Genomic DNA, 23,597 nt, shown 5'->3' on the forward strand with positions numbered 1-23,597 from the left:
TCCAGATATCCCTTTGACTACCTATGGATTTGGTTTCTTCCCAATTGCAAAGTACTTTGTTTCAGTCATCAACAGACTTCTCCCTTATCAATCAGCAATGCAGGACACAAAATGTAATAATGTAAGTATTACATTAGAGATTACTTTATGTAGTGCTGATTGTTATCACAAGGTAAAAGTATTTCTGGATAAAAATTAATCCTCTGAGAAAAGTAAACTGACACTTGAAACTGAACTACTCAACAGTTTTAAGACACCTCCAAATAGGTTTTAAAAATGCATTTATAAAACAAGGAAGGCTGAAGACACATATTGCACGAAAGAGATTTCAGGAACTATCCCAGCTCCATAATAAATCAGCTTTAATGGCTACCTGAGATGTCACTTGATGCTGATCAAAATATGAAAGGAGTTGAAGTTTTGTGAACACAGTCTCCAGGGTCGGAAATGCTTCCTGTTTGCTCTTCCTGGCTTTCTGTCCTTCATCTCCAACTAAACAAACACATAGTAGATACATTATTTTTCATTTAATTGAAGCTCTTGACCTTTTTCAGAGATCCTTTTTTTACTGAACTATAACACACATATGGAAAAGGGTACAGACTCACTGAATTTCTACAAAAGAAATTAATTCATGTAATGAAACTCAAATAACAAAATCACATACCAAAACCCTAGAAGCCCTCTCAGGTTCCCTGCAGTCACTTCCCCGCCCCAGAGAACCAAGAGCCTGCCCTCTAATGGCTCAGATTAGTGTTGCTCACTTTATACAAATGGAATCATATGATATATACTTTTATATCCCTCATCTTTCATTCAGTAGTATTCTTCTGAGATTGATCCATATTGATGAGGTAATTCTAATTATTTTCTAAACATTAACCATTCTCATTTATGTAATATACTTAAATTTTGGCTATTAATGAGAAATGATAGTTGCTCAGTCGTGTCTGACTCTTCGCGACCACAGCCCTAGCCCCACCAAGCTTTTCTCTCCATGTAATTCTCCAGATAAGAATACCGGATGAGTTGCCATTCCCTTCTCCAGGATTAATGAGAAATCCCTCCTTAAATATTTCTTACTCATTGACTTTTAAAATATGATATCAACATTGAATGGGGAAAAAAATCACCTAGGCTCAAATGAATATAACAGAAAACTCCACTGCCATCTTGTTAGGAGACTGTCTAACAATGTAGTGTATAAAAAGGGAAATCTACACAATCCTTAACTTTTTAGGGGACAGGAAAGAACTAAATCTGTCCACATTACTAAAAAAGTGATAACTTTATCAATTTAACATAGAGAAGTTTGCAAAAATTAAAAGTAAGAAATACTATGAATTACAATTCTCTTGTAATTGACAGCTCTGAGGATAAGACCCAGAAATAATTAGGTCCTATTTTAAAACATTTTTTAATATATGTACTTACAAACACAAATCTAAAACCAAGAAAATGCTGTACTGTATGATCTCAAGGTTCTCTTTCAACACTATGATTCTAAGTAGTCAAATGCTACTGAAACAAAAGCCTCCTCACACATCATCTTACATGGGAAAGTTTAATTTCAGGGAACAAAGGTCGTTTTACAGATTTTTGTATTTAAGAAAGATTACACTAAACTAAACCATGACACCATTCAGGTATGACCTAAATCAAATCCCTTATGACTATACAGTGGAAGTGAGAAACAGATTTAAGGGCCTAGATCTGACAGACAGAGGGCCTGATGAACTATGGACAGAGGCTCATGACATTGTACAGGAGACAGGAATCAAAACCATCAAGAAAAAGACTATCAAGACCCAATAAAAAAAGAACTGCAAAAAAGCAAAATGGCTGTCTGAGGAGGCCTTACTAGCTGTGAAAAGAAGGGAAGTGAAAAGCAAAGGAGAAAAGGAAGGATATACCCATTTGAATGCAGGGTTCCAAAGAATAGCAAGGAGAGATAAGAAAGCCTTCCTCAGTGATCAATGTAAAGAAATAGAGGAAAACAATAGAATGGGAAAGACTAGAAATCTCTTCAAGATAATTAGAGATACCAAGGGAACATTTCATGCAAAGATGGGCACAATAAAGGACAGAAATGGTATGGACCTAACAGAAGCAGAAGATATTAAGAAGAGATGGCAAGAATACACAGAAAAACTGTACAAAAAAGATCTTCATGACCCAGATAATCATGACGGCGTGATCACTGACCTAGAGCCAGACATGCTGGAATGAGAAGTGAAGTGGGCGTTAGGAAGCATCACTACGAACAAAGCTCGTGGAGGTGATGCAATTCTAGTGGAGCTATTTCAAAACCTGGAAGATGATGCTATGAAAGTGCTGCACTCAATATGCCAGCAAATTTGGAAAACTCAGCAGTGGCCACAGGACTGGAAAAGGTCAGTTTTCATTCCAATCCCAAAGAAAGGCAATGCCAAAGAATGCTCAAACTACTGCACAATTGCACTCATCTCACACGCTAGTAAAGTAATGCTCAAAATTCTCCAAGCCAGGCTTCGGCAATACGTGAACCATGAACTTCCAGATATTCAAGCTGGTTTCAGAAAAGGCAGAGGAACCAAAGATCAAATTGCCAGCATCTGCTGGATCATGGAAAAAGCAAGAGAGTTCCAGAAAAACATCTATTTCTGCTTTATTGAGTATGCCAAAGCCTTTGACTGTGTGGATCACAATAAACTGTGGAAAATTCTGAAAGAGATGGGAATACCAGACCACCTGACCTGTCTCTTGAGAAACCTGTATTCAGGTCAGGAAGCAACAGTTAGAACTGGACATGGAACAACAGACGGGTTCCAAATAGGAAAAGGAGTACGTCAAGGCTGTATATTGTCACCCTGCTTATTTAACTTCTATGCAGAGTACATCATGAGAAACGCTGGGCTGGAGGAAGCACAAGCTAGAATCAAGTTTTCTGGGAGAAATATTAATGACCTCAGATATGCAGATGACACCACCCTTATGGCAGAAAGTGAAGAAGAACTAAAGAGCCTCTTGATGAAGGTGAAAGAGGAGAGTGAAAAAGTTGGCTTAAAGCTCAGCATTCAGAAAACTAAGATCATGGCATATGGTCCCATCACTTCGTGGCAAATAGACAGGGAAATAGTGGAAACAGTGTCAGACTTTATTTTGGGGGGCTCCAAAATCACTGCAGATGGTGACTGCAGCCATGAAATTAAAAGACGCTTACTCCTTGGAAGGAAAGTTATGACCAACCTAGATAGCACATTAAAAAGCAGAGACATTACTTTGTCAAGAAAGGTCTGTCTAGTCAAGGTTATGGTTTTTCCAGTAGTCATGTATGGATGTGAGAGTTGGACTATAAAGAAAGCTGAGTGCCGAAGAATTGATGCTTTTGAACTGTGGTGTTGGAGAAGACTCTTGAGAGTCCCTCGGACTGCAAGGAGATCCAACAGTCCATCCTAAAGGAGATCTGTCCTGGGTGTTCATTGGTAGGACTGATGTTAAAGCTGAAACTCCAATACTTTGGCCACCTGATGCAAAGAGCTGACTCATTTGAAAAGACCCTGATGCTGGGAAAGATTGAGGGCAGGAGGAGAAGGGAAAGACAGAGGATGAGATGGTTGGATGGCATCACCGACTCAATGGACATGGGTTTGGGTGGACTCTGGGAGTTGGTGATGGGACAGGGAGGCCTGGCGTGCTGTGGTTCATAGGGTCACAAAGAGTCGGACACGACTGAGTGGCTGAACTGAACTGAAACGGCTTGCTAATGGCAAATGTAATAGCAAATGTTTTAAAAACAACATTAGGAAGAAAGGAGATTTCTATTTCAACAACAAGCAAGTATGGTTTAGGGGCAAAAGACAAGCAAAACACCTAGGTTGTTTTATTTCCTAAAACAAATAAACAGAGAATCAAAATGTGCTGAATAAAATAAGGTACAAGATTATGTGTAACTTTTGCCAAATAACACCAAATATAATGCAAAGAATAAGAATAAAGAAGTTCATGAAACCTACTAGTTTTTCAATATCTATTCTCAAAGGTACAAATTAAGTTATATTGCCTTCAATATAACTGCTCACAGGTCATAAGTGTGTTTAAAATATTCACGTTTTTAATTTTTCACTTACCAACATCACTGATCCAAGACTGAAAGCTTACACCACTAGTCTTGGATACCATGAGCTTTGGAAGTGAAGTTAATATATTTTTTCAGTCTTTCTTGGTACCAAAACCAAGTGTGTCATCAAAAAAAGTAACAGAATTGAGGATGAAGACCCAGTATGAGAACTCAAAAAAGCCTCTTTATTGGTTTGTCTATATTAATAGGCTCTATTTACTTACACATAGCCAAGTGAAAGAAAAATTTAAGAAATTACTGTTGGTTCTCAAAGGAATATTTTAATGACGTTTACATAAGCAATAATATAATAGCAATTCATAGATTTTCATCTGTTTTATGTTCATTTGCTTTCAAAATATATATTATTGCTCTTCTGTGGCTTAATTTTGGTTTTCCATTTTTTAAAACAACTCTAATCCTGGTGCTCACTTCAGCAGCACATATACTGAATCTCTAATCTTAGAAGTTTGGGCTTTTGTTGTTATGATAAACTTCATTAGTGGTCTGCAAATTCATACCCAAAGATGACCTGTGAATGTAAATGTAGAATGAGACTTGCCTATTTCGACTTGAAATGTCATTTCAACATTAGATTATGAATCCACCCCACCCTCCCAGGCAAAGTCTGGTTGATCCGAGAGCATACCTAGTAAGTTCCTCAAAGCCACGTTTCTATTTGTAACCAGAAAGCAAACACATGCTAACACTACCTGTTTTCTGGTCTCACCAGCATATCAATGCTAGTGTTTACATAGTGACTTAAACATAAGACTTCTTAGCAGAAGGCAGCTCGCTATCCCAAATTAACAAGCATATTTCTGATTGATGAGGAGTTTTATTTAGAATGTGGGAAAGAAAAAATCCGCAATGAAGATGCCCCTCTCCTCAGCGGTGCCTCTAGTACTGGAATATCTCAAAAATTAGCGGGAAGAACAATGATCTCCTGGTGAGTTCATAAGCAAGAACTGACTATTTAAGAGACTAATCCAAAGATAGGACAGATGATAGCTGAACATTTTAAAAAAACTCTTTGTAAAGAAAGGAAGTGGACTCAGCAGAAAAGGACACCACAGTGCTTCCTTCCTTGTCTTACCCCTCAGCCTTCCAACACCAAACATTCCACAGGATCTGGAAAGACTTGCTAAAATTAATTTAGGAAAAGCATGTATTACTGAACCTCCTAAAGAGAAAGTGTCCATCACATTCCCAAATATACAAAAAAGTAGTTTCGGATACATTTTGCCAGCCAGCTGCTGAGCTTCGAAATTCAGACTATTTCCTCTTTTCTTTAATAGAGAAAACAGAAAAATAGCAGATCGACAGTTTTTTTAGAGCAGTTCTTCCCCCTCCTCACAATCTCGATAATGGCAACAGGTTTCATTTCCCTTCCACCACCTCATGGAGCTCCTACAGCACTAGCTCCTTATGTGGCCACAGAAGAGAGTTGGGGAATCTTATGTAAATAACACGAAGGCAGCTGTCCCATTGAGTTCTAATACATCAGATGCCCAAAACACACTTTTAAGACTGAAAAACATGCCACCCTCCTACCTTGTTTCTGCATCTGCACCCTTAATGATGGAGAGGAAAGAGAGCTATTTGCGTTGGTTATATCTAAATTTTCTGTAGGAAAGATCTACTGTGGACAAGCCTCAGTATTTCGTTCAGTTAAAGTCCTAAGACTGGATCCTCTGGGAAAAGGTTCATAAAACAGTATTTATTTTGTAGTGAACAACAAAGTGGAATTCCTAGAGGTGGTTTATGCCAGGTGTAGGAAGTGAGCTATTTTCATAGGGAAAGTCCAAACTTTCTTCCCAGTGTATTACCTAAGTAAAAGAGAAATAAACACCACTGGTGGTAGTGGAGCATACAAAACGATAGCACATTGTAAACCACATGACTATCTAATAAAATAAACTTTGGGAAGGGTAATTAGGCCAATGTGAACCGGATAATTACAAAATTCCAGTTGTGCAATAAGGTGACATAATACAAAGGCATAGCTTCACTGTAGGAACCATGTAAAAACACTGAGGAAAGAGCATTCCAAGTCATTATGGAGCAAAGACCGTTTTATTCTTAACAGAAATTGCTTGGAAATGCAAGTAGCCTCCACTACCTATTGCACCTATTCTTCTGAATAACATAAGAAAAGATCAGTCACTGCACTGTCACGAATTTCAATTATCATGTAAATATGATGAGGCTTCCCTGGTGGCTCAGTGGTGAGAATACGCCTGCCAATGCAGGAGACGTGGGTTCTATCCCTGGGTCAGGAAGACCCCCTTGGAGGAGGACATGTCAACCTATTCCAGTATTCTTGCCTGGAAAATCCCATAGACAAAGAAGCCTCATGGGCTAAAGTCCATGGGGTTGCCAAGAGTCTGACATGACTGAGTGATTAAACAACAACAAAAATATGATGAGCCAACTGCAAGCTTGAGAAAAGGATGGAATTAGGGGAACAGACCTCTTCCAGACTAAGGGTTTTCCATTTTTTCATACTTTATCACATATGCACACTCAGTCATGTCCAACTTTTTGTGACCTTTTGACTGTAGCCCGCCAGGCTCCTCTGTCCATGGGATTTTTCAGGCAAAAATATTGGAGTGGTTGCCATTTCCTTCTCCAGGGGATCTTTCCAACACAGAGACTGAACCCACATATCCTGTGTCTCCTGCATTGCAGGAGGATTCTTCACCTTCAGAGCCATCAGGGAAGTTCTTTTAATACTTTATATATGACTATTGCAGAAAATTTGGGAAATATGAAAAAAAAGAGGAGCAAGTAAAAATTACCTCTATCTATCCATGGAAGGCACCATTTTAAATGGTGCCTATAAATAAATGGAATATGTAACTATAAATGGAATCAAGGCCTTAAAATTTCAATGTGCTTATTCATATTTCAATGTAACAGTCATCTGGGGGAGGAAACACTGCTGACCATGCCACGTATGACTTTGATAAAGACTGCTAAGGCAGAAGACAAGAGAGCAAATGGGGGCAAATGCGTGAGGGCTCTTTACCCCCTGTCTCTGTGTTGCTCTTCTTATTTAGGATTTTCAAAATATCTTTGGTAATCTTCTTCAGCTGATGTCTGGCTTCGTCACGCTCTTTTCCCACTCCATAAAGAAGGATTGTGCGCTGGTTACATTCATGACTTGAAGATTCATCCTGAAAAAGAGAAAACGCATTTTGAAAGCCCTGTTTAGAGGGCGGGGTTCATGGACATGAAATGCGCTAACCACAGCATCTCCATGCTGGCTCGTGCGGTGGTGGCATCTGGCCCGCCTTTCAATTCACCTCAACCTCCACTGGCAACACCCTTGTTTTTCCAGTTTGGAACTTGCTAAAGTTTAAAAAAAAAAAAACAAAACACAGTGTCAACTGACCTGAAGTCTTAATAGAAGCAGTTGATGTGGGCGTACCTTACAGAGTAAGTTTTGACTCTTGATTATTTAAGATTAACATGGTATTAATGTCACATCCTAATTACATACTAGCTATATTTTTATCCTTATGGAAAATGTTATTTCTTAGTAAGCTCGGCTTTCTACATTCAGTAAACATTTTTAAATGGTTTATATTTTTGCTAGGATCCTCAAGTACTTTTATTAAAAAAAAAAAAAAATTCCATTAACTTCCAACATGACTGTGTAAGACACAGGAACATATATTTCTTTCCAAGTGTAAACAAAAGCCAGCATGGTCTTATTAGGTGTGAGAAAAATAGCTGGAAATGCAAACGCATTCTGACACCACCTTCCTCTCCTGGACCACCTCCCTCCCCCACCCCACCCCCATCCCAAACACAGTGGATTCCATCACTGTTTTTCCTACACAGGAGAGGGAACTACCAAGGCAGAGCATCACAAAAACACACTCCTTAAGCAAAGTTAAATCATCTAAGATATGTCCTCTCTTATGCCTGGTTTTGAATTTTTCTATGTAATCTTTTCTCTTTGATCCTACATTCCTAAATTTTCTTGGTAGAATTCCTAGTTCTATCATTTAGCCCATCTTCTTTTCTTAACATTTGCCCATATTTACTCGTGCGAGGTAATTCCTATCACTAATAGTATCTATCCCTAAGAAGCTCACACGAGGGAAAGATTTGTCCCAGGAAAAACAGACTGTATTCTGTGCATATAAATTAGCAGTGGCTGCAAAAAAGAACAGAGTCCTTGTGACCTGAAGAACACTAATGTTCAATATGGAGTACACTCCATGTGTGTGCTCTGCACAAAGCAGCATTTTGCTTCTGCAGTCTTGAGGAAGGACCCTGTTTCCTCTCAGTCTCAGTCACTGTTCTCTCAGTCCCTTTTTGTCATTCTGTCTTTCTCTCACCTGCCTGCATTCAAGGCACCACTTCTTGCATCGCTTCCTTCTTTACAACATTTTATCAGAAACATACATTTGCATAATCTGCCAATCTATCTTGCTACCACGTCCCCAAATGTTATTTTAAGTGCTCAAATTTGCCTTCTTAAAAAAAAAAAAAAGCTAGCAGTGTTTTCTAGAAGCTGTTATTTAATACCCTGAGTTGCATAATCTCTTCCAAAGTCTCAATGGACAGACCTAACCCCAGCATAAAGTCAACACAGACAGTGATTCCTATAGCTCTATGACCTGAGCTACTTGACTAATCTCTGATTTTGTTGTTCCTCCACTGATATACTTCCTTTTTGTCTGGTAGGATGTATAAATATAAGCCCTACAAAGGGAACAGAAAGGCGATGAGGAAACTGTACAAAATTCAGATACCAGTCATGTGCCCTGGTGATTGTTTTCAGTTAAGTCACCTGTCAAGTGGTTCTGATGCAAACTTGAGTGTGAGGGGTGATGGAAAGATGTTAGCAACAGCTGTTTACAGAGTACCTACCTACAGCAAGACAAGGTACTACGAACCCTGAAAAAATGCATGGATGAATGTCCCCTGATTAAGGAGTACAGATTCAGTGTCATCCCAGCAGCATCTGCAGAGCTTGAAGCCCAAACAGGGAAGAGGAAGGAAGGTATCCTAGAAAGATCCATGTGTTCTATGGACACGGAGTACTACGGCTCCACACTGATCAAGTAACAGCCTAAGATCAGGGTAAGAGAGGGCTGTGACTGCACCCAAGGTATGCCCTTGCCAAAGCCATGGTCCAGAATAACGAGCCTTTTCGAGCCTCAGATTCTTCCCCTAAAAACTGGTAACACCTCCTTTATTACAATGCTTGAGTGAGAACTGAGATATGTCTGTAAAAATGCTTAGTGGCATATCAGATTCAGCACCCCCTGCTGCCCATTCATATTACTGCACCTCCCCCGGTAAGCGCCCTACAACCACATTGCTACTCAGTATTTCCCAAAGGCGCTGAGCACTTCCTTCCTTTGCTGGTCTCCTCCTGCCACCTGAAATGCTCTCAGCATCCTCAACTGCACTTGTAGAAATGCTGCGTACAATGACAGCATTTCTGTCCCCCGAGTTTATTGAAAACCTTCACTACAGGGGAAGGGGTGGAGAGGACAGACTTTGGAGCATTTATCACGGTGTACAGCACTTATTTTCTCAGTATCTGTTAAATGTCTGTCTTCTCCACGAGACTGTCAGTTTTGTGAGAAAGAACCCGGTCTATTTTATTCACATTTACATTCTCCTTAATGGCACTTAATATTTGTTAAATATGTGAAACAAGTAATAATTAAGTAACCAAAAAACTAAAAGAATGGGGCAGGGGTGAAGATAAGAACAAAACACGGTTTTATAGAAAAGTTGGCTTGATAACTAAGTGTTGAAAAACTGAAGATGAGAAATGAGAGGCAGAGAGAAAGACCAAAAAGACCTCTTTTGGTCTGAGGTTTGTAGGGTCAAGAGGTTGGTCAAGAGGTTTGTAGGGTATAAATTAGGTCTTAATGGTAGAAATAAAAAATAAGAAGCAAAATCAAGAGGTACCTGAAAGAAGTTAGGAAAGGACTGGGAAGTTTCAAGACAGACTCACTAGATAAAATCTGTTGGTGGGTAAAGGAGCAAGTTATAAGGCTAGGGAGCTCATGAATTTACCATTAGGTGAGGGAAATTCAAGGGGTGGGTGAAAATGTATTACAAATGTCTAGTAGGTGGTTTGTCAGCAGGTATAGTGTAGAAGTGACAGCTTAGGGAAAAAAGCAATATGTCCCTAGAAGGGATTCAAACCTCCCATGTTCTCTTTGGAAAGGGTATGGGAGGGAAGAATGCTGAGACAGTGAAGGAGATAAGTAAGTCATCAAATGATGGATATACAGTCTCCATAATTAACAAGTAACCAAAGAAGTCAAGGTCACAAAAGTGAGGGAAGCAAGAATTAATAACAGGGGTCATCAACAGTGTTGAAAAGTTAAGAAATCACAGTGGATGCTGGCTTCCCTGACTTGCTTCTTAAAAAAACAAACAAACAAAAAACCGTGTGAACCTCAAAAGAGAAGTTTCTCTAGAGTGGGAGGGGCAGAGAGGAGGAAACAGGAGGTTGGAGTAAGAGCAATGGTGCAATGGTGACTGGGAGGGAAGTAGCCCACAGTTACTAGCAGCTGAGTGTAAAGAAAAATAGCTTGAGAGGAAAGTGATCACTTTATTAGGATGACCAATGACATACTCTCGTTTCAAAGCTATGTTTCAAGTGAGTCTCCAGGAAGGAAATCCGGATTGGAGGGCAGATAATACTGACAAAGGAGACAGGCAACAGTGACCTCGTGTCTGGATTAACTTCAGAAGAAAGACGAGGACATCTTTCTACTTAACCACAGACAGAAATGAAAACTGGTGAAAATACAGGGAAATCTGGAGGTGAAGAAGTGAGATGCTTGTATCAGTTCACTGGCCGTATTACGCTCAGGGAATGGGCCAGAGGCAAAGTCATGAGGTAAGAGTCAGGGGATGGAATTAAAAAAACAAAAGAAGCTTGCAGCCAGCTGGGGGGAAAAAAGCCCAAAGCACTGGTCACTCTCTACATGGAGCATGAAGACAGCTTTTCTGACATTTAACATTTTCTAGGGAAATCATGATAGGTGTTACTAGCTTCCAAAGACAAAAGGCAACATTTTTACAAGCAAATCTTTCAATAGCCTACAAGACTGGTTTACATCAATTTTTTGTGCATGTAGAAAATGTACAAGTCTTTAAATAGCAACATACACATGAGAATAAGGTCAATCTCAGAAAATGGACCACATATTACCAAAGGTATCGGTTAAGTTCTGCTCTTTCAATTAAGTATCAAAACACTCTGAAGTTGCATGGCTGTAAAAGCTCAAAGAAAGTGTTAGTCGCTCAGTCATATCCGACTCTTTGAGACTGCATCAACTGGAGCCCTCCAGGCTCCTCTGTCCATGGAATTCTCCAGGCAAGAATACTGGAGTGGGTAGGATTTTTCCAGCCCTAGGGATTAAACGCAGGTCTCCTGCATTGCAGGCAGATTCTTTACTGTCTGAGCTACCAGGGAAGCCCAAAAGATCAGTATCAAAGGATTATTCTCTTGTTGATACCCTGAAGGACACATCTGTTGGGCAGGAGAAAGAATCCACAGGACAGTCTATGGAATTCTAGCCATCCCCTTTCATGCTCGCCCACTGCTATCCTTGAGTTAAGAAGGTCACCTCCCTGTAAACTGAGTTCTGAAAATCTTATCCTCCAAATCAATCAGTTTTCTTTCTTCAGATAATATCTCAAACTCACAAAGACTTAATTGATTTTAAGAGCAATTAGGAGGATACACATCCAAAAACTCTGGAAGGCTTGTTGTATTGATACCACAGCGATTGAAATATGTTCCTTAAGCCAAATGTTCTGAGAAGGGAAAACTGGAATTAACTGGTCTGATGTTAGTCATCTTCATTTCTTTAGAGTAAGTGACTAGAAATGTTGCCAAAACTTGTGTGTGAGTTCATAAGGATGTGACCACAGTGGTGAGGTTATTAGAGCTGTGAACTCTCCTTTCACCTTCAGTCATTATTTCTTTCAGCTGAAGCATTCAATGGACCATATTATTCTGTATAGAATAAGATAAATTTCAAATCAATGTTACAGCAGGAATAAGCCTTGGGCTGGTGGAGGAGAATGGGTGTGCACACTGCGGGGAGGCTGTGCTAAAGAAGAAGGAATTAACAGCAGCTTCTCAGTAGTATGACACCTGACCTGGAGTAATTTTTTCTAAATCAAGAGAATCAGGGACTCCTATAATTAGACATTTAAAGGAAAGCTTTGTACAATAATAGCTTGTAGTCAACAGTATGGCCAAAATGAGGCCTTGATCCAACAAACTCAGAGCATCCTAGGAGCATTATGGCTGTCAAGCGGATTAATTATAGATACCACTCCTCTGCTTTCAAGCAAAACACGCAAGACAAGAATGACAAATAACTGAATCACCAGAGATAGTATCCTTTTTTTTGTTTTTTTTTGCTAAACATCGCAATGCCCAATACTCCTTACTTTTGGAATTTATCTTATAATATCTAACCTAAATTTCTACATTCTAACAGGTAAAGCCAAGCTAGATGACATGAAAACTGCCTTAAATGCACGTGCTCCATCAGAACGTTCTCTAATGTCAACACAGCTGCATTTCAAAACCATAAGACAAGAGAACTAAAATAGCATTAAGAGCTAATCCAAGGGCATCATTACCTCTTCATCTCCTCCCCAGCCCAGTTTCACAAGGACCACAGGTTCCTGCCATTTCAGGGCATGGCCCTCTCCATTCCCAGAAATCCTATTTGAAGCAAATATGTATTTTCGGATAAACAGACTACCTTTAGTAGACTCGATTAAAAAAGAAACCAATTAAACCATGTGTATATAAAAATTCTAGGGTATACAGAATTAGTTCACTTTTCCAGTCATCTTCCAATGACAAAACACTATCAGAGAAGGTTCACAGACAGGTGTGGTTGCGAGTTAAAGTCAGAGGAGAGATAAAGCTAATTTAATTTAGATCAAGAACTGGAGCCTTTCATTTACCCCGCAACTCCCTAGTCACGGCACTATAGAAATCTGGAAACATAAATGAGTTAAGTACACTGAAATAGTGTTCCTTTCGTGTGGCATATTAATTTCTTGCAAATAGTCAGGATTTCTCCCGCCACCCCCCACCCAAACCTTGTTTCATCCAAAGGTCTTAGAAACACTTCACAAGCATTCCTTAAAGCTGACAATCAATCCGGTGTAAAGGCAAGTATGACTCCTGTTTTCCTAAAAGGAGTACAGCCGTTGCATTCATGGCGTTCCCCTCTCACTGCTGGGCCTCAGTGCGGGGGAAGGGTTGTGGAGACAGTAAGATGGAGAAGACTCTTACACACTGTGGCCACAGGTGCAGGCTCTAGAACTAGAAAGCATGAGTTGGAATCGGGTCTCTAACTTGGCTGCCCTACTCCTCCGTTTTCATCATCCAGAGTACAGAAATAAGATGATTATCTACTTCACAGAATAGTTAACTCATGACAATATAAGAAACCCAAAGTGGGCTGTTATTATTCTGAAGCGTATGTGGCATAAAAGCTTTTTCAAAAAGTATGATCTCTCTCTAAACCAACAAATAAGTTCATTTGCCAAGAGTATATCATCAAACTGACGTCTAGGTGACTAACAGATGGGGACCATGACGTGACTGACATTTCCAACCGAAATTACCCAAATCCATAGCTTGATTTCAAATCCATAATGCCAACAAAATTCTCAGCTAGTTTAAATCAGTGGCCTTCAACCCTTAAGGTATATGAGCACCACTCATACAGCAAACTACAGGAGAGAGAACTACAGACAAGGGCTGCATCCCTGAGTTTCTGAACCACCAGGGCGAGAATGGTGCCCACGAAAGCGCATTTCTCATGACTCCTCAGGTGACACTGAGCTGCTGTTCTATACTTGAAAAACCATCCGTGAAGATCATCTAATCTACACTGAGATAGACACAAAACTCAGAAAAAATAAATAATCCAAAGATATATTTACAACAAAGACACTTACCCAAGTGGATCTGCTGGTAACAGAAGGACATTATAGTTCAAAACAGTGTGTGAGTGTGCACACAAGCGTGAGTATCCACAATATTTATATAAAAGTGATAGTGAGTCTCTTCACTGAATGATTGTTGTTGCTAGTCGCTAAGTCATGTCTGACTCCTTTGCAACCCCATGGGCTACAGGATTTCCCAGGCAAGAATACTGGAATGGGTAGCTATTTCCTTCTCCACGGGATCTTCCCAACTCAGGGATTGAACCCATGTCTCCTGTTTGGCAGGCAGATTCTTTACCACTGAGCCACCTGGAAAGCCCTCACTGAAATGATATATTTCCCCAAAAAACAAAGGCAAAGTCAAAAGAAATTTGTTTAAACTCTACTCAAGACAGGCATAAAAGTCCTATATAATAAGCCTAGCAATGGATACAACTGTTTTTTTCTTTCTTAATGTAATTTTAGAATCTTCAATTTTATAATGGGAGGAAATTGTGTCGCCTACAAAGAGCTGATCAAATACAGATTTAAAATAATGACATTATTAACCAGGAAAAAAAAACAAAGAGCAAGAGACCTAACATCCCTAATGAGCACACATTACGAGTTAATGTGATTACTTGTTAAAAGGCAATAGATCACCAGTGTTGGGCACAATATGTTTTCAGGTAAATAACCATCTGACAAAGCAAGTCTGCAGCCTTCTCCAGGAAGCAGATATCAGTAGGCTTGATCTCCTGGACTTATCATTTGCATGGGAAATAACCCAAAGAGCTCACAAAGCATCAACTCTATGGCAGGTTTCAGTAAAAAGCCACAGGATTTTAAATTGCTTTTTAAAAGATGACTTCTCACCCACCGTGCCCCATATTTCTCAAGGAAATAAAAGCAGAAGTCCTAAAAGCGGGCCAGACGGAAATACAGTGTCTGCACAGCCCTGAGTCTACAGCATCTGAAGGTAATTTCTGATTGTAAAGTCCTCTTCCTCGCTCCCTCTATTTCTCTCTAGAACACTCAAGACCTGACGGACGAAACTTCAGCAGATTCTCTATCATAAAGAGTGTGAGCAGCTAAACTAAGACATTAAAAGGAAAATAACAGATGCCACTCTACAGCCTGTATTAACTACCGCTTACTGGATACATTCAAATCCTTGAGAATCGAGAGTAACCAGGTAATTTTATATCTAGAAGTATTTGACAAGCATACGTATTTGCACTATGATGTGTGTGTATTTTTTTTTTCAAGTTTTCTTAAGTTGGAAACCTTTAATAGCAGTATCAATCTGAGTACTTAAATGGAATATAAACTAAAATACAAGCTACATTAATGATGCTGGAGATAACCATTAAGTTCTTCATTGAAAATAAATTATACAGAACATGGAAGAAAATTCAAACAGTCTTACTTATTTTATCTTGAGCATAAAATGAGATTTGCTATAGTTAGGGGGAGCTGAAGTTCTTCATGTCAAGAATACTTGATGAACAAGCAACAGTTTATGAAAAATGAGCATTCTCAAAGTATAATTTCCAAAACTATCAGGGCATAAACAAAGAAAAATGCCAGTAGCAAGTAAGGTTAAGTGGGTTATCTTCTATCAAATTCTGGGGTTTATTTAGTCATTTTTTTTTTAAGTTAAACTGGTGAGGAGGTATATGATGTAAACCTTAATTTGTTTAATGTTCAATAATAAAAGGATGGAAAAAAGAATTCCACTGACATTTGGGGGAACTTAGAAGTTTTTTCCTTGGTATTGAGGTATCTGTGCTTTAATATTACCATGTCTTATATTTAGGAATAATATTTTCTTTAGAATCAATTCCATTGGTTTTTGATGAATTCAAATTTTACAAATTCCATTTTAAATTTCAAAACTTAGATGCCAAATACTTTATTCAAGTTAATACATTCAAGTCAAGTGTTAATTTCCTTTATAACTGCCTGTTGTGGTATAAAAACCTATGGTTTTTTTTATACCAGGCAAGGACATGATCTTGGCATTTTATTTTAGTTACCATTATACAGTCTATAAACCTAGAAAGTATGCCTGGGGTATTTTGAGGAATGCCATCTAATGACTACATAGAGAAATCATTTCCTCATTTTTTTTTAACCATTTAAAAAATTTTCCCTGAATGATAGTCAAGAAAACATACGTGAAACTTTAAAATTTACGAAGCAAAGCTGGAAAAGAGATGCACGTGAGTTAAAATATTTGCAGCCAAAGAATACTCTGTGAGGCTGATTTTCAAATGGATGGCAGAGCAATACAGAGGCAGAAATACATTCCAAATATAAAGGGAAAAAATTTGTTTTCTGCTTTTTATTTAACAATAAATTTTATACAAGTGATTTTATACAAACTTCTTTTCACTTTTTACTTTAAAAGTCTACTATGCAATTATCAGCCATTTCTCCTTAGAACACTTTGAAGGTACTAGAGAGAATGAAGTCCAGGAGTAAGGCTTGCTATAGGAAAAGTGACTATGCATAAAAACAACAAAGTCAGAAGGTAAGGGAATGACACTGGAGAAGAATAAAGCATAGCCTAAGTATTTCTGTTCTAGGTTTTATGTATATGCATTTTTGCCTAAGATCAAAAATGTTCTATAAGAGGCAAACATTCAAAAATAAGAAATACAAAGTAACCACATCTTCAAAAAATGTTCTCCAGACTATTTTACTGTGCAAATAGAGTATCTGCCACTATGAAATGTTTTGATTTGGTTTTTCTGTGTTCTTTACTATCTGCCCCAGTGAAGATCAGGCACCTCAATTTTTAGAGAAGTCCCGCCAAAAATGTTACCCACAGAGATGAGGGCAAAATCAGATAGCAGGCACCTGAAAATAATCATTCCCTCCATCCCCCTCTAGGTAGCAGAGAGAGACACGAGCCATGGACAACCTCACCTCTGTGGCTGGGAACAGCAGCCAGTGCAGCAGAGACTACAAGATTACCCAGGTGCTCTTCCCACTCCTCTACACTGTCCTGTTTTTTGTTGGACTCATCACAAACAGCCTGGCAATGAGGATTTTCTTTCAAATCCGCAGTAAATCCAACTTTATTATTTTCCTTAAGAACACAGTCATTTCCGATCTCCTCATGATTCTGACTTTTCCATTCAAAATCCTCAGCGATACTAAACTGGGAACAGGACCTCTAAGGGCCTTTGTGTGCCAAGTGACCTCCGTCGTGTTCTACTTCACGATGTACATCAGTATCTCATTCCTAGGACTAATAACTATTGATCGCTACCAGAAGACCACCAGGCCCTTTAAGACAGCCAATCCCAACAATCTCTTGGGGGCTAAGATTCTCTCGGTTGTCATCTGGGCATTCATGTTCTTAATCTCCTTGCCTAACATGATTCTGACCAACAGGAGGCCGAGTGACAAGACTGTGAAGAAATGCTCATTTCTGAAGTCAGAGTTTGGTCTGGTTTGGCATGAAATAGTCAATTATGTCTGTCAAGTCATTTTCTGGATTAATTTTCTAATTGTCATCGTATGCTATACGCTCATTACCAAAGAACTGTACAAGTCATATGTGAGAACAAGGGGTGCTGGCAAAGTCCCCAAGAAAAAGGTAAACATTAAGGTTTTCATTATCATTGCTGTATTCTTTATATGTTTTGTTCCATTCCATTTTGCCCGAATTCCCTACACCCTGAGTCAAACCCGGGACGTCTTTGACTGCACTGCTGAGAATACTCTGTTCTACGTGAAAGAGAGCACACTCTGGTTAACGTCCTTAAATGCATGCCTGGATCCATTCATCTACTTTTTCCTTTGCAAATCCTTCAAAAATTCCTTGATGAGTATGCTGAGATGTTCCAATTCTACATCACCTCCATCCCATGACAATCGGAAAAAAGGACAGGATGGCAGTGACCCAAGTGAAGAGACACCAATGTAAATAAACTGAGGTAATATTTCAGTCTATTAGTGTATAGAACTCCCCAAAGGCAAGCACTATGCGGAAAATATTAACATTGACTAAGAAGTAGCCGAGTTAGTAACAATAACTCTTGAAACAATAAATAGAAGACTACGAAAGCAATTTTCATTTACTTGTCCAATACTGAAAGCAATCTTAAGAAGCAGAGAAGTAACCTAACATGTAGCTGTGTAGAAAAACAAACTGCATCCAATCACCATGCCACATGCAAAACTACACACAGGTTATGATAAGAAGCGTTTTGACAAAATGGGTAACCATATAATAATAATGTATATGTCACAATCCTATTATGAATTTATTATAATCAGCTAAGATTGATAAATCTGATAAAATCACACCAATTATTATATACTAATATATGTATATATACTTATACATGCTTATAAATATATATATATATTGCAGTCCCTTAACCAAATGCTTACCTATGCAATATTCTTTATAAAAATTTAAGTAATTGAGACATGCAAAGAACAGTAACTACTAACTTTCAATTATGAGGAAAAACTTAAGGGATTTAAACTAATTGAAATGCTAACTGATCAGACTAAAAGGTTTTAAAACTACCTTCTCAAGAAAAACAGCAGAAATAGCAAAGTTATTAAAACAGAGCTATTTTACAACATTCAAATACCAGGAACTTATGGATATTTCCTTAACAGCACAGAAACTGGTTTACTCATATTTTGATAACTTTAGTAAATACAGTACCATCATTGATACTGATCTCTATTAACTAGCTTGTAAAAACTGTGATTTGGGCTGATGAACATTTCCCCTATGAGAAAAAACAAATTAAATATGATTATGCAGTTGAACAGTATGAACATTAACAGGAAAGTGATGAAAATATTGGGAATTACCTGTTTGTCATTTGTGTATATAATAAATAATTTACATTAAACTCTAAAGCACACTTTGTTGGAATTTCTTTGTTCAAAGTTATGAGATACTATAACTCATTTTCTATACTCCTATATCAAATGAACCTATTTAAGAAAGGATAGTTGCCAATATTATCCTTTTTATTACATGCTATTAGGCAAAATCTATTTTGAAGGTGATCTCTCATGTCAATTAGTTCATTGTTGTTATTGTTGTTTAGTTGCTAAGTCATGTCTGACCCTTTACAGTCCCTGGACTAGAGCACACCAGGCTCCTCTGTCCATGGGATTTCCCAGGCAAAAATACTGGAGTGGGTTGCCTTTTCCTTCTCCAGGGGATCCTTCCAACTAAGGGATCAAACCTGCTTCTCCTGCATTGGCAGGCAGGTTCTTTACCACTGAACCACCAGGGAATCCAATTAGTTCATACATAAATGAAAAATTAGGTCAAACTTATAATGTTGTGAGATTATACACAAGCCATATTGTTTTTTTAATGTAAACAAAACATACATCGCACTTGGAAATGGACATGATTTATCAATTATTTATGGTCCTCAGAGGTGATTCCCAAATACAAGGCAGAGATACCAATATCTAAATATAATGTGAGAAGAAATAAAAAGGATTAGCTGTAGTAAAAGGAAGTTCACTGAACTCCAATATAATAGATTCTATTCTACTAAGTTAAATTTCAGTACAAAGCTGAGCTCATTTAACTCTCTGCTAAGTCGTTTCAGTCGTGTCCAACTCTGTGCGACCCTGTAGACGGCAGCCTACCAGGCTCCTCCGTCCTTGGGAGTCTCCAGGCAAGAGTACTGGAGTGGGTTGCCATGGTATCTATTCTCAAGCAGCCACATTTCCTTCTCTGGCACTTCTGCAAGTGAGCACTGGATGTCAGTGGAGACACACACAGAGCCATGAATCAAAAAAGATGCATATTCGACTTACTGCTAGGTCAAGGCAGTAGCCATTTCTGCCAGAGAGACCAACGCAATTCACTCTAATATCACATGAGCAAATTCGTTCTGTAAGAAAACCAGGATATTTGAGCTGGAAAAGAAACAAGGATCAACAAATCTGACTACCTTACTTTGAATATAGGAAACATAAAGGGCAAATCTACTCCTCAATCTAGCCAAGTCAACAGTAGATTGGCCACGGATTAGAGCTGGCCACGTCATGCTGTCAAGGTTGCATTAGGTGTCGGAAGACTGCAGGGCAGGCAGAGATTTCCTGACTGATCTTTCACTTGGGATTAAACTCATTCACTGATGATGATTTCAATAAGAGAAAGAACCAGAAAAGCTAATGGTGTTACAATACTTTTGCAAAACAAATAAACAAACTTGTTCAATATTTGGAATTATCTAGGTTATTATACATAATATGAAAATTTTACATTAAACTCTAAATCATACTTAGTTGAGGGTTTTTATTCAAATACATTAGAAGCATATACTCCTTTATCAAATATCAAACTGAACCCATTCAAGATAGATTAAGAGATCACTATTTATGGAGTGCTCATTTTACACAGAACATGTCACTATCTCTAGCTTTAGGAATTTTAATATACACAATATATCTCTCATTTCACAACAACTTCCAAAAGAGAGAGAGAGAGACACCAAATTTTGTAGATACAGATTCAGAAGATGAGACAGACAAAACATAGTCTTGCCCATAAAAGTGGCTAAGAAGTCCAAATGATGCTGGTTACTGGCATTTTCTCCCAGTGGTTTCTTATATAAATAGTCTAAAGCAGGTGTGACAAATTTTAGCCTGCAAGTCAAATCTAGCCCAGGACCTGATTCATACAACCTGTGATTTAAGCATGGTTTTTACACTTTCAAATATTTGCAGGAGGAAAATCGGAAGAATAAAACCTCACACTGCACAAAGTTGTATGACATTCAAATTTCAGTGTCTATAAGGTTTAATTAGCACACAGCCACACCCACCCAGGTTTTATCTATGGCTGACTGCCTGTTACAACAACAGGGTGGAGTAGTTGTGACAGACTGAGGGGCCACAAAACCCAAATATTTACTACCTGGCTGTTTAGAACACTGACAGCCCTGCACTGGAACCCTAAAACTTCAAAGAAATGCACTGCACAGAGAAAGAGCCCTCTCTCCATGCATCTCAGTGTTTCAGCAGCTTTGCACTGAAAACACCTGTAGGTTCCTCTGGCTGATCTAGGTCATAACGGCTGGCTGGTAACATGCAAAGTGGAAAGTGGGATTACACTGATGCTGGTGGGAACAAAACATGCAAATATACTTACAAGCCAATAAAAGAAACAGCCTGACTTTAACAAAATAAGTAAATAAAAATGGGAAAGGGGCAAGAGAAACCAATTCCCAAGAGAAATACAAATAGATATTAAAAATATGAAAAGATATACACCCTCATTAATAAACAAGTTTATGTTTACATGACATGGCTTTTTTCACCTGTAAATTCAGAATTGATTTAAAAGATTTTTAACAATTTTGTTGGATAATCCCACTTGATGAGACAAAAAATGAGTACAATCTTTCTGGAAAACTTTTTAAAATACCATTCAACATTTCAATGCATATCCTTTGATCCAGAAATCCCACTTCTAGGAAACTTTCTATAAATATATGTAAGAATAAATACGTAAAAATACATGGAGTGGTATTTGCTCTACAGCATGTTTTTAATAGAGAAAAATTGGAGGGAAAAAAAACTTAAATGCCCAAAAGCAACGGCTTATTTAAACTATGATAACTTTATATAGTATAACCCTTTTTAAAAAATTGTTAGTAAATCTTCATATACTAACATGGAATGAAGCAAAGATCCAATATGTCAATAAATATAAATATATATATACACACATATACATATTTGTACACCACCCCATGGAAAAGAAATGCAAAAGCATAAAATGGCTGTCTGGGGAGGCCTTACAAATAGCTGTGAAAAGAAGGGAAGTGAAAAGCAAAGGAGAAAAGGAAAGATATAAGCATCTGAATGCAGAGTTCCAAAGAATAGCAAGAAGAGATACGAAAGCCTTCCTCAGGGATCAGTGCAAAGAAATAGAAGCAAACAACAGAATGGGAATGACTAGAGATCTCTTCAAGATAATTAGAGATACCAAGGGAATATTTCATGCAAAGATGGACTCGATAAAGGACAGAAATGGTATGGACCTAACAGAAGCAGAAGATATTAAGAAGAGGTGGCAAGAATACACAGAAGAACTGTACAAAAAAGATCTTCACAACCAAGATAATCATGAATATGTGATCACTCACCTAAAGCCAGACATCCTGGAATGTGAAGTCAAGTGGGCCTTAGAAAGCATCACTACAAACAAAGCTAGTGGAGGTGACAGAATTCCAGTTGAGCTATTTCAAATACTGGAAGATGATGCTGTGAAAGTGCTGCACTCAATATGCCAGCAAATTTGGGAAACTCAGTAGTGGCCACAGGACTGGAAAAGGTCCGTTTTCATTCCAATCCCTAAGAAAGGCAATGCCGAAGAATGCTCAAACTACCGCACAATTGCACTCATCTCACATACTAGTAAAGTAATGCTCAAAATTCTCCAAGGCAGGCTTCAGCAATACATGAACCGTGAACTTCCTGATGTTCAAGCTGGTTTTAGAAAAGGCAGAAGAACCAGAGATCAAATTGCCAACATCTGCTGGATCATCGAAAAAGCAAGAAGAGTTCCAGAAAAACATCTATTTCTGCTTTACTGACTATGCCAAAGCCTTTGACTGTGTGGATCACAATAAACTGTGGAAAATTCTGAAAGAGATGGGAATACCAGAACACCTGACCTGCCTCTTGAGAAACCTATATGCAGGTCAGGAAGCAACAGTTAGAAATGGACATGGAACAACAGACTGGTTCCAAAACTGGAAAGGAATACATCAAGGCTGCATATTGTCTCCCTGCTTATTTAACTTATATGCAGAGTATATCATGAGAAATGCTGCAATTCATGGGGTAGCAAAAGTTGGACACGACTGAGTGACTGAACTTTCACTTTCTACTGTATATTAATGTCAATAACTGAATTCTTTAAACTTTTTTTCCTTTTATAATAAAATTATGAAACTGGATACTAATATAAACATTTCAGATAATAGTGTAAATTTATTGCTTGTTGCCTGGAGAATCCCATGGACAGGGGAGCCTGGTGGGCTGCAGTCCATGGGGCCGCTAAGAGTCAGACACGACTGAGCGACTTCCCTTTCACTTTTCACTTTCATGCATTGGAGAAGGAAATGGCAACCCGCTCCAGTGTTCTTGCCTGGAGAATCCCAGGGACGGTGGCGCCTTGATGGGCTGCTGTCTCTGGGGTCGCACAGAGTCGGACACGACTGAAGCGACTTAGCAGCAGCATTGCCTGTTTCCAGTTATATGTAGAGATTTTACAATATCAAATTTATGTATACACACTACAGTAATGTTAAACTGCATAATACATTTTAGATTACTACCACCTTGGCTTAGGGCTTCCCTGATAGCTCAGTTGGTAAAGAATCCTCCTGCAATGCAGGAGACCCTGGTTCAATTCCTGGGTCAGGAAGATCTGCTGGATAAGGGATAGGCTACCCACTCCAGTATTCTTGGGCTTCCCTGTGGCTCAACTGGTAAAGACTCTGCCTGTAATGTGGGAGACCTGGGT

General features: G+C 38.6%; 2 protein-coding genes across 12 annotated transcripts in view; one reads left to right on the forward strand and one right to left on the reverse strand.

The window, feature by feature from the left end:
• P2RY12 (purinergic receptor P2Y12) overlaps positions 1–18,949 on the forward strand; it is a 52,255-nt gene extending 33,306 nt beyond the window's left edge. The window contains exons 1-3 of one of the 2 annotated variants that reach the window (XM_059889381.1): positions 10,557–10,985; positions 15,084–15,248; positions 16,952–18,949. In XM_059889381.1, coding sequence (XP_059745364.1) covers positions 16,974–17,993 — 1,020 coding nt within the window. In that variant the 5' untranslated portion in view covers positions 10,557–10,985; positions 15,084–15,248; positions 16,952–16,973 and the 3' untranslated portion in view covers positions 17,994–18,949. Of the gene's footprint in view, positions 1–10,556; positions 10,986–15,083; positions 15,249–16,951 lie in introns of those variants that run through there. The other variant, NM_001001174.2, reaches the window with a different exon arrangement.
• The window catches only part of MED12L (mediator complex subunit 12L), a 362,689-nt gene that overhangs the window by 73,380 nt on the left and 265,712 nt on the right, over positions 1–23,597 (reverse strand). For all 10 annotated transcript variants that reach the window (XM_024990948.2, XM_005201810.5, XM_059885773.1 and 7 more), the window contains 2 exons: positions 7,131–7,278; positions 374–492 (listed from right to left, as the gene is read on the reverse strand). In XM_024990948.2, the coding sequence (XP_024846716.1) occupies positions 374–492; positions 7,131–7,278 (267 nt within the window). The remainder of the gene's footprint in view (positions 1–373; positions 493–7,130; positions 7,279–23,597) is intronic.

The sequence above is a fragment of the Bos taurus genome, chromosome 1 (genome assembly GCF_002263795.3).
Source record: "Bos taurus isolate L1 Dominette 01449 registration number 42190680 breed Hereford chromosome 1, ARS-UCD2.0, whole genome shotgun sequence".
In the NCBI taxonomy this organism is placed as follows: Eukaryota; Metazoa; Chordata; class Mammalia; order Artiodactyla; family Bovidae; genus Bos; species Bos taurus.